This window comes from Dipodomys merriami, unplaced genomic scaffold, assembly GCF_024711535.1.
Source record: "Dipodomys merriami isolate MVZ:Mamm:240054 unplaced genomic scaffold, mDipMer1.0.p SCAF_70, whole genome shotgun sequence".
In the NCBI taxonomy this organism is placed as follows: domain Eukaryota; kingdom Metazoa; phylum Chordata; class Mammalia; order Rodentia; family Heteromyidae; genus Dipodomys; species Dipodomys merriami.
In genome coordinates this window covers 3,956,564-3,967,815 of record NW_027206291.1, presented here as the reverse complement: position 1 = coordinate 3,967,815, position 11,252 = coordinate 3,956,564, and the positions used below count along the sequence as shown (strand labels likewise).

The 11,252-nt window shown below is 54.7% G+C and overlaps 1 protein-coding gene across 1 annotated transcript in view; it reads right to left on the bottom strand.

Annotated features, from left to right (window-relative positions):
- Positions 1 to 450: 450 nt before the first annotated feature.
- The window catches only part of Vav1 (vav guanine nucleotide exchange factor 1), a 35,260-nt gene continuing 24,458 nt past the window's right edge, over positions 451 to 11,252 (bottom strand). The window contains exons 15-27 of the mRNA XM_070008563.1: positions 10,886 to 10,995; positions 9,954 to 10,055; positions 9,671 to 9,768; positions 9,340 to 9,362; positions 9,125 to 9,170; positions 7,674 to 7,810; positions 7,341 to 7,406; positions 7,029 to 7,060; positions 5,881 to 5,997; positions 5,050 to 5,137; positions 3,638 to 3,752; positions 3,010 to 3,161; positions 451 to 765 (exon numbers count right to left, since the gene is read on the bottom strand). Coding sequence (XP_069864664.1) covers positions 712 to 765; positions 3,010 to 3,161; positions 3,638 to 3,752; positions 5,050 to 5,137; positions 5,881 to 5,997; positions 7,029 to 7,060; positions 7,341 to 7,406; positions 7,674 to 7,810; positions 9,125 to 9,170; positions 9,340 to 9,362; positions 9,671 to 9,768; positions 9,954 to 10,055; positions 10,886 to 10,995 — 1,140 coding nt within the window. The 3' untranslated portion in view covers positions 451 to 711. The remainder of the gene's footprint in view (positions 766 to 3,009; positions 3,162 to 3,637; positions 3,753 to 5,049; positions 5,138 to 5,880; positions 5,998 to 7,028; positions 7,061 to 7,340; positions 7,407 to 7,673; positions 7,811 to 9,124; positions 9,171 to 9,339; positions 9,363 to 9,670; positions 9,769 to 9,953; positions 10,056 to 10,885; positions 10,996 to 11,252) is intronic.

Here is an 11,252-nt window from a genome sequence, read left to right as displayed (position 1 = left end):
CCCCAGGCAGCAGCCAGGGTGTGCGGTGAGCCCAGGCCAGGGAAAGAAAAGCCAGTGTTTGCCAGGCGCCTGTGGCTCCCGCCTGTCATCCTGGCTACTCAGGAGGCCAAGATCTAGAGGATTGAGGTTTGAGGCCAGCTGGGGGCAGAAAAGTCCTTGAGACTCTATTTCCAATAAACCAGCAAAGAGCCAGGCTGGGGACATGGCTCAAGAGGTGAAGCACCATCGCTGAGCTTTTCCACATCAGTCCATGGAATCGGGAAAGAAGGGGGGATGGGAATATTCACGGCTGTTGTAGAAAGACGCCAGTGGGCAGGACATGGTCGCGGCCTGGGTCTGTGGGTGACATTGGCGCATCGGTATGGGACCTCACTGCACCCCATCACACCCCCTGCACGCTGGGAGCTGAACCCCGGCCTTCCCTTCCCCACACCTCCAGGACACACCTGGTCCCCACAGCCATTGTTTTATTAAAGTGAAAGTCCCCAGACCCCCTCCTTGGAGGCCCCAAGAGACAATGAGTGTGTTATAAATTAACCGCACACGGCATGGTGTCTGGAGCCCCTGCCAGCGGGATGGGACACTGCCCCTCCACAGTCCATGCAGAAAGTCCCCCTGGGGGGGGGGGGGAAACCTGTCTCGGCCCCTGGCCTGCCCCCCGCATCCTGGGCTCCGGCCCCTCAGTCTCTCCTGTCGCCAGAACAGCTGGGCTCAGCAGTATTCAGAATAATCTTCCTCCACATAATTAGAAGGAAACCAACCCACCTGGAAAGAGAAGATGGATTCATCAGGAACGCCTCAGCACACCTCCCTCTTGCCCCAGGACCTTTGCACATGCCATTCTTAATTCTACCCCTAGAAAATACACTGTCTGAACATCCACAAGGATGAGCCCCATGCACACTCTGAGCCTCCTCCTCCTCCTCCTCCTCCTCCTCCTCCATTCTTCATCTTCTTTTCTCCTCCTCCTCCTTTTTTCTTCTTCTGACAGAACATCTTGCGGTGCTGGGAATCGAACCCAGGGTCTCTTGTCTTTCTCACCCCTGGATCCCACAGGCCAGAGCAATGGCTGGCACATGGTGGGTACTTCACAACTGTGTATAGAATGGATAGAGGGAAGCATGCCTAGCTGGTGGGGGGCTGAGCATGCATAGACTAGTGTGTGCATGCGTGGTGGGTGGTGATGATGGGTAGATGGATGGATGCGTTGGTGAACAAGCGGATAAGGAGTGGGTGGATGGATGGGTGAGTAGATGCATGATGGATGGAGAGATGGAGAGGTGGATGGGTCGGTACATGAATGAATGATGGAGGGATGGATGATGGATGGCGGATAGAGGATAGATTGTCAATAGTGGGTGGCAGATGGATGAGTGGATGGATGGATGGAGGGATGGATGGGTAGTTGAGTAGATGAAGGATAGATGTGGATGGTGGATGGATGATGGATGGATGATGGATGATGGATGGATGGATGGATGATGGATAGAAAGGTAGATAGATGGCTATGTGGATGCACTCTGAACAGTCTAGAACCTTCTATAACCTCCACAAGCATTTTCAACCCTCATTATCTCCACTCCTCACTAGATTCACCTCCAACGTGCTTACAAATCTGCCCATTGGAGCAATCGCTCAGGCCGGTTTTGGTTTTCCTGTGCGCCCGCCCCCCCCCCCCCCCCCCGCCGCGGGCCCAACACGAGTCCCACGCAGACATTTCCGAGGCTCCATTCACACATGGGAGGATTCTAGCAGCTGCGAGCTCCTTGGTGGATGGAACTTTCCTTCCTAAAATGGTTCTCCACAAGTGGAGTTGTGGCTCAAATGGAAGAACGCTAGCCTTGGCCGTGAGTTCAAGCCCTGGTACCAGTACATGCATGCGCACACGTGCACACACACACACACACACACACACATACACACACAAACATACACAGTCACATTTTCTTTTTGTTGTTTTTTTCTTTTTTTGCCAGTCCTGGGGTTTGAACTCAGGGCCTAGGCACTGTCCCTGAGCCTCTTTGGCTCCAGGCTAGTGCTCTACCACTTGAGCCACAGTGCCACATTCGGCTTTTTCCGTGTATGTGGTCCTGAGGAATGGAACCCAGGGCTTCATGCACGCTAGGCAAGCACTCTACCGCTGAACCACCTTCCCAACTCACATTTTCTTTAAATAATAAAAAAAAAAAAAAAGGTTCTCAACATAGATGTTACACACATGGGAAGCCAGCAGCAGCAAGCTGATCTGAAGAGCCTGGTCTACTTACAGTCTGACTTGTAGCAAGTCAGTTATTGGTCCCCGGTGGGATCTTCCCTCAAGCTTTAGTGAGCACTCAATAAAAACTTACTGTGCACCAAACACTGCTGCACACACTAGTCATTCTGCAGTGAAGAGTGGACGCTCACCCCTGCCTCTGTGTGCCCCAGACATGCCTGAAATTCTCTTACCCCAGGGCCTTTGCATGTGCTAGGTATGACCTTTTGGCCCAGCTAACTTTATTCTTCACAGAAGTCCACCTGACCTGCTCCTAGGTTGGGTCAGGGTCTCTGTGGGGCCCCGTCTGCCCCATCTCCACCTTGACCTTCAACTCATGAGACCCAGAGTTTCACAAAGACACCGATTGTTCCTCAAGTGTCTTTGTCTCCTCCTTCACCAGCAGATGCCTGGAGCATAAGGAGGTGCTCAAGAAATAACTGTAGGTTGAAAACATCGAGGGTGCCCGTGGCTCATACCTGTCATCCTAGCTAATCAGGAGGCTGAGATCTGAGGAGCAGGGTTCAAAGCCAGCCCTCGGCAGAAACGTCTAAGAGACTCTTATCTCCAATGAACCAACAAAAAGGGAGACGCGGAGTTGTGGCTCCAGTGGTAGAGCACCAGAATGGAGTGGAAAAGCTACCCAGCACCCACCACCGAAAACTAGAAATCGTCATGTCCGTTTCTCTCTTGGAAATCTGAGTTGCTTCCTCCCCTTTCTCAGCCCTTTGGGCGGCCCTGGCCCAGCGCCTCACCCGGCCATAGATCTCCCCTCGCCACCAGCCCTGCTGTCCCTTCTTGCTCAGGATCTTTATGACGTCACCCTCCTTCAGGGACAGCTCTGACCGGTCCCGGGCACAGAAGTCGTAGCGGGCTTTCGCGGTGCCAAAATACTTGGCGCTTCCGGCTGTCCGGGGAGAAGACAGAGAGGGGTGAGAGTCAGAACCAAGCACCATGGCTTACGCCTGTAATCCTGGCCTCTCAGGAGGCTGAGATCTGAGGATCGTGGTTCAAAGCCAGCCTGGGCAGGAAAGTCCAGGAGACTCTGATCTCCAATAAACCAGCCGGAAGTGGCGCTGTGGCTCAAGAGGTAGAGCGCTCGCCTTGAGCTGAAGAGCTGAGGGACAGCGCCAGGCCCAGAGTTCAAGCCCCAGGACCAGCACCAAAAGAAGAAAAGGGCTATAAAGTACAGCTAGAGACCCCCTCAGCCCCGCTCTGCTCCTAATAGCCAAGGGACCTCTGCCCCATCTTCCATTCAAGCAAAGGAGTCTGCAAAGCACCAAAACGGGAAACAGACACCTCCACCACCCCAGAATCTCCCCCCCCCCCACGCCACTGTAGACCCCAGCAGGACCCAGGCCTGACCCTGGCTGCACCCCCTACCCGGCGTCTTGCTGATGGCCCTCCTCTCCGGCTCCTTGTAGGGGAACTGTAGGGTGGTGTCCAGCGACTTGAAGCAGTCCTTGAGGGAATTCTGCTGGTAGAATTCCACCAGCTCCTACAAAGGAAGCGCCGTGACCAGCTGCGACCAGCGGGGGGCAGCACTAAGGCGGGCAGCCCCCTCCCCTTCCCCAGCGTTCCCTCGAACGCTCCTTGCCACCCGGAGCTCATCCCCTAGCTCGGTCAGGATGGAGTGATGGGGAAAGAGAGCCAGGGTGGCTCGCCAAATTGTTCATCACAGAAATGAAGCAGCTCATGGCTGCCCAGAGGGCCGGTGATGCGTCCTTCACCTCCGAAAAAGCCCAGGCCGGCCGGGCGCCGGTGGCTCACGCCTGTAATCCCAGCTACTCAGGAGGCTGATCTGAGGATCGTGGTTCAAAGCCAGCCTGGGCAGGAAAGGCCATGAGACTCTTATCTCCAATAAACTATTCAGAAAACCGGAAATGGCGCTGTGGCTCAAAAATGGTAGAGCGCTCGCCTTGACAAAACCTCGCGGTGAATGTATTCACGATCTGCCCTCCGCCATGGAAACTGAGTCACACAGAGACCATGATCCCTGCCCCTCAGCTGGACAGGGATCATGGAGCAGTGCTGCCCGGGGGCACAAGGGACTGCCATACCTGCAGCATGGCCCCTGGGATCTGAGTTCAAATCCTACCCCAGCCCCCTGTGAATATTTCCTTCCACCAGCGGTCAGGCCGACTCTAATAACAAGAAGACTACCAGACAAGGCAAAATTAGTGGGATGTTGCATAGTACAGAATACCTTGAGTTTTGGAGGAGAAAGAAGAGGAAGAAGAAGAGGAGGAAGAGGAGGAGGAAGAAGAAGAAAAGGAGGAGGAAGAAGAAAAGGAAGAAGAAGAAGAAGAAGAAGAAGAAGAAGAAGAAGAAGAAGAAGAAGAAGAAGAAGAAGAAGAAGAAGAAGAAGGAGAAGAAGAAGAAGGAGAAGAAGGAGAAGAAGAAGAAGAAGAAAGAGAAGAAGAAGGAGAAGAAGAAGAAAAAGAAGAGGAGGAGGAGGAGGAGGAGGGGTAGGAGGAGAAGGAAAGTCATTAGAGAATACAAAGAGGAGGATCAAGGTCCAGGCTGCTCTAGGCAAAATAATAATAATAATAATAATAATAAATAAAGTAAAATAAAAAGTAAGTCCCCATCTCGAAGAAACAACTGAAACAAAATGGGCTGAGGGCGTGGCTCAAGCAATAGGACATCTGCCTAGCAAGTGTGAGGTCCTAAGTTCAAGCCCAGTACTTCTGAAAAGGAGAGAGAGAGAGGAAGTGTACAGCCATCGGCCCTCACTGCCGGGAAGGGCTGCTCTGCTGTGGACAGGGCGGCTGGGGTGGGGGGGAGGGCCTTACCGGAACTCCCCGGAAGGCCTTCTTCTCTGTGATTCGGTAGAGTCCTTCTGACGTCATGATTTTAATATGCTTGACCTCCACATTGTACCTGACCCGCGGAGAGGGTGGGGGTACATGAGTGTACCCTAAGGCTGACTGCGTGAGAGCACCCCGAGCCTGGGATCGGGCTTGCCCCAGGGTCAGTTCCCAACCACGGAGAAGCAATCTGGTACCCTCAGGAAAGGGGTGACCCTGGGACCCCTGATTCTGGGGCTGTGCCAGGGCCTGCCCTCCCCTGGGGCCTCCCGGGCTCCCCTAAACCTTCATCCTCTCAACTAGGCCCCCCTTCCCCGCCCGCCACCCCCCCCCACATTCCCTGCTTGCAGGCTGGGTGAGAGGCTGGTTGAACTTAGTGAGCAGAGCCGGATGGAGACACGGCCAGCGGGGACCCTAAACGATGTAGCTTTAGATGGCTCCCACCTGTCATCCCAGCTACTCAGGAGGCTGAGGTCTGAGGATTGTGGTTCAAAGCCAGCCAGGGGAAGAAAGTCTATGAGACTCTTATCTCCAATGAACCCCCCACACACATACTCAAAGCCAAAAGTGGAGCTGTGGCTCAAGGGGTAGAGCACCAAGCATGAGTGAAATAAAAGCTCAAGAAACTGCACCCAGGCTCCAAGTTCAAACCCCAGGACTGCCACAAAAAGATGAGTTAGCAAGCAGGATCAGAGCGCCCAGCTGCACTGCGGTACGAGCACATCCCTGGGGGGCTGGGCAGCTGCTTCAGGCCCTGGGGCGTGGGGGTGGGGCGGGGGCGTGGCGGGAGGGAGGGAGGGAGGGAGGGAGGCTCACTTGATGCTGATGGCAAACTCGGCCGCGTCCTTCACCCTCTGCCGCACCAGGTAGGTCCCGTCGGAGCGGTTGGTTAGGATGCCCTCGGCCCCCGCGCGCTCCATGGGCCCAGCATACCTGCGAGACAGCCCGTGGTGGTGGCCCGTGTGGGGGGGCACAAGGATCCCCCAGAAGCGGAGCCAGGCAGGGAGAAGGGAGCCCTGGGGCAGATGCACCAGGGAGCTAAAATCCCCAGCCATCAGGGGAAAGAGGCAATAAAGAGCCGGCCACTGGCGCTCACACCTGTCATCCTAGCTACTCCGGGGTCTGGGTTCAAAGCCAGCCAGGGCAGGAGAGTCCATGAGACTCTTAGCTCCACTGAAGTACCAAAATAGCCAGATGTGGAGCTGTGGCTCAAGTAGGAGAGCACCAGCCTTCAGCAGAAAAGCTCAGGGATGGTGCCCAGGCCCCAGGATTGGCACACACACACACACACACACACACACACACACACACACACACACACACACACACACACACACACGGTCCAAGAAAATAAAAGCTCAGCCGTGGAAGGGGTGATACAGTGACCACACTCATGTGGAGGGCCTGGGGGGGCCACCGCTCAGTGCGGGAAGCAGACACAGAAGACCCACGGTGTGGGGCTCTGAGGAGAAGAAACTTCTAGAATAGAGAATGCAAACAAGGAGTAGACCTGGGGGACTGGGGCTGGGGGGTAGATGGGTGATGGGGGGGCAGGTAGGGATGGGGGGCTTTAGGCATGATGGAATGTTCTAGAGCATTCTGCACTCTGTGGTAAACGTATGTAGGTAATACTGACAGAAATGTACACCTGACTGGGTTTGTGGTGGTGAATATTCATTTATGTGAGAGTCTGTGAGGCCATATTTAAAATTTGGCACCGTGGGTGATTATACCTAACACATACTGGATAATGATCATATTATATCAGCTATGTTATAGAATAGATACAGTAGATGGAATAATAGGGTAATGTTCCAATTAGATATGTTAGATATAAAATATGCTTATATGTAACATACAACTGTGTAATTAAATATAGAGAGAAGAGAGGAGGGGGGAGGGGAGAACGGGAGGAAGGGCAGAGGGGGGGAGGGGGAGGGGGAGGAGAGGAAGGTTCTACTCACCAGAGATGCACCGTCAGGTCCTGAGGGGGCCCCTAGGAACGCAAGGGGAGATGGAGGTGGACCCATGGAGTCAGGTGAAGCGGGCATGGCCCAGCTCCTGGCCCCCACTTTTCCCGGGGGGTGGAGAGCCCATGGGAAGGAGCTCAGGGCAGGCCAGACCCCAAGCCCTGAGTGGAGATGCAACCTGGTGAAGCGGGGCATGGGGTGGACGCGGCCCAGCGGGGCTCCTCGGTCTGCCCACCACCGCCCCGTGGCCCCGGGCTCGGCCTGCACACATCCCTGGGGCCCCGGGACCCCCTCCCCCACACTCACATGCACGTAGGGTTTGACTCTGTTACAGGGAAACCAACCCACTTCATTGCTGGCCGTGTTCCTGCCCTGAAGCCCGGGGAAGAAAGACACCAGTGGACATTACAGGACCCTCCCTCCCTCTTCCTCTATCTCCTTCCCTCTCCTCTTTACCTCCCTCTCTCCCTCTTTCCTTCTCCCTCTGTCTCTGTCTCTTTCTCTCTCCATTACAGTGGATGGCCCAGAGTCCTACCAAGCCCCCCCCAATTCCCCCAGACGCCTCCCCTAGAGCCTGGGCCTCCTGCACCCCACCTCGTGCCCATCACCCCAATTCCATGCCCCTGTCCTCCATCGCACCTCCCACCAGTTCTGCTCAGCCTCAGCCTTGGTGAGTTCCACAATATCACCAAGGTTGAGCCGTAAAAACGGTCCAAAGGCTCCAGGGGGCGGAGGAAGGCCATAGTACTCCTGGAACACCTCCATCTTTGGCAGGCCTGTGGGATGGAGAGGGGAAAGCAGGGGAGGGAGGTCGGCCAGAAGTCAAGGACTTGCAAACCCAGCAAAAGAGGTTAAAACTCCACCGACAATATCAAGTGTTGATGAGGACAAGGAGCAACTAGAACTCTTCTTGGCTGTTATTTACTAAAGCTAGTCACACAACCAGCCTGGAGCAAAGAAATCCCACTCCAGTAGATAGATGCACCCACAAGAAAATGCAAGCTGGCCCTTCGAACGTCAGCAGCAAGAATGTCCAGAGCAACTCTTGGCAATAGCCAAAAACCAACATCAACCGTGCTGCAGAGTACTATGCAGCAATGAAAAAGAACGAGCAAGCCCAGTATCAAATTTCATTGCCAGTAGGTTGAGTAAAAGAAACTGGATATGATTTGTATGATTAGATTTATAGGAAGCTTGATTTATAGGACAGGAAAAATCAATTGCCAAAGTTAGACAATGGTCCACTCTGGGAGGCAAAATGGGCATTATTAGCTTCCAGAACTTTCTGATGTTCAGACTTCAAACTCATTCTGTTCAACAGCAGCCACCAGCTACAAGTGACTGGCAAACATGGGAAATGTAGTCTGTGTGATGGAGCAGGAGGATTAAGGTTCTTTCAAATCCCTATTGAAATATCTCCTCGGGGAAGGCTTCCTTGAATGCTTCAATGTATCCATCTCCCCAGTTTTATGCCCCAGACACCCTGTATATCTGCCAACACAAGCAAGATGATTTAAAAGCAGCATCTGTCTTTCCCTAGCAGCCTGGGAACTCCGGGAGAGTGAGGCACAGTTGTGTGGGTCTGATTTCTCCTTGGCAGTGTATATGTATGTGTGTGTGGCAGAGGAAAAGCTGTTCTATAAAATACCTTAACATATGACCGATTGGCCCCCCACGTGGAGTAGGCCTGGCTAAAATCCTGTGTGTGTGTGTGTGTGTGTGTGTGTGTGTGTGTGTGTGTGCGTGCTTCCTTGTATATGCACACGTGCAAGTCCCAGGGCTTGAACCCAGGGCCTGGCCGCTGTCCCTGAAGTTTTGTACACAAGGCTGGTGCTCTACCACTTGAACCACAACACTACTTCAGGGTTGGTTTTTTTGTGATTTGTAGCAGATGAGTCTCACAGACTTTCCTGCCCAGGCTGGCTTCGAACCATGATGCCCCCTAGATCTCAGCTTCCTGAGTCGCTGGGATTACAGGTGTGAGCCCCCAGCACCCGGCTGGAAGTTCATGGTTTTCTAATTCCCTTTGGGATCTGGGACAGTAGCCCAGGAGCCCCGGCCCCTCGCGCCCCTGTGGCCTGTGCACTCACCCAGCTCGTTCCTCTTCTTGTCCTGCGCCCTGCGGTGTGGCTTGTCCTGGAGACACAGACATAGACGCAGATGGAGGCAGTGCGCAGGCGCACTGGACACCCAAGCCCTCCCACCTCTCAGCCCCATGCCGACCCTCCCCGCCCAGCAAAGCACAGTGCCCCTGGATGGCACCTCTGGGCGCCTCCCACAGAGCAAAGGAAGCTCCTGGGCTTACTTTCTTCATGGTTCCCGCCAAATCTGGGGGGGAAGGGAGAGGAGAAGACAGCTTAGGGGGGGTTCTCCAGGGAGCAGCTCCCCCACCCCACCCCGCCACGCCCCCTTGTGCCACACCCTCCACAAAGCCTCGCCCACCGCGCAGCCACGCCCCTACCACGCCCCCTTCAGCCATGCCACACCTCCACGCCCCTGCCACGCCCCCTTCAGCCATGCCACACCTCCACACCCCTGCCACGCCCCCTTCAGCCATGCCACACCTCCACGCCCCTGCCACGCCCCCTTCAGCCATGCCACACCTCCACGCCCCTGCCACGCCCCCTGCCCCATACCTTGCCCATGGCGGCCACATGGAGGGACGCGTCCCAGACACTCCTTGTGTGCAGGAGCCCGGCACCGATGACAGCGGTAGCCCTGATAGAAGGTACCCCTGAAATATCGAGGAGCACAAAGGAGAGTTAGAGACCTGGATCGCCATACCATCCCTGGGGAGGGGAGTCCCCTTAGGAGAGCGATCAGGGCTCCCGTCTCTCAGAACAAAGTATGAATGAGAGGTGTCTCTAAAGTGGGGGCGCTCCCCAGGCCCGGGGGCGTCCAGGATCCCCGCACATGGACCTCAGCAGCATCTGGCAGGCCTTGCAAGATGTCGTCTCCTCAAAGGAAAACATCTGGAAATCGTGCCCATTGGCGGTGGCGTTCTCTGGGTAGATGTTGGAGCTGGGGGAGAAAAAGCAAAGCTATGATTCTCTGCTCTGTCCTCTCCCACCATGGCCACATAGCATGGTGTGGGTGGGGTGCTGTCCCTCAAGTCACACAGTACACACTGGGGTCCCCCACCCCTGGGCCCGGCCCCAACCCTGCTGCTGGAGGTGCTTAGGCAACCTCAAAGAAAGGAAGCTGAGGGGAAGGGGGGAAGGAAGCGGGTGGTCCTTTTGGGGATGACAAGAAGGTTTTGGATCTGAAAGATGACAAGTGTATAGTGTGAGTTTATTAAGTATGATGGAATTGTATATTATGTAATGGTTTGGGGGTTTCTGTTGTATAAATTTTGCCTGGAGTAGGAGAAAGAAGAGATAGAGGAGGAGTTGGAAGAAAAGGAGAAGGGAGAAGAGGAGGAGAAAGAGGAAGGGAAGTGAAAGATGGAGAAGGAGCAAAAGAAGATACAGGCATCCAGGCACCAGTGGCTCATGCCGGTAATCCTAGCTGCTCAGGAGACCCAGATCTGAGAATTGTGGTTCAAAGCCAGGCCAGGGTAGGAAAGTCCACGAGACTCTTATCTCCAATGAACCACCAAAAAAACAGAATTGGCTGTGGTGCTGTGGCTCAAGAGGTAGAGCTCCAGCCTTGAGCAGAAAAAAAGCTAAGGGACAGTGCTCAGGCTCTGAGTTCAAACCCCAGTTCCAGGCTGATAGCTGTCTTGTGCAACCTCTGATGTTGTAGCCTTGAGATGTGAAAACTAAAATTCTGAGTGGCCCCACAGTGGAGCAGAGCAAGGACTAGACCACAGGGATGGGGTCATGGGAGAAGGGGGGTCCGGGGTCACGCACATGGCCATCTCAAACTGCTCCAGCCATTTCTTCTTCAGTTCCCGAGTCTTGAAGAACAGCTCGTAGCCCTGGGCACCTTGGTCCTCGATCAGGAGAAACATGTGGGTCCACTGCAAAAGTGGGGTGGGGGGGAGAGGCAGAGCTCAGACTGAAGCCCCCACCCCTGTGGAGGGCAGACCCAACACTCCTAAAGACTCTTCTTGGACTATGGAGATCGAGGACAGTTACCATATCCTGCCGTTGACAAGATCAAGGCAAGTCACTTCCACAGAGAAGGCCCTGACCAATGGTGCCTTGTTCATAGCCCCTGTGCGCTGTGCCCCCCCCATCAGCCCTTCCTGTGTACGTGATGTCACGGCCACAAAAC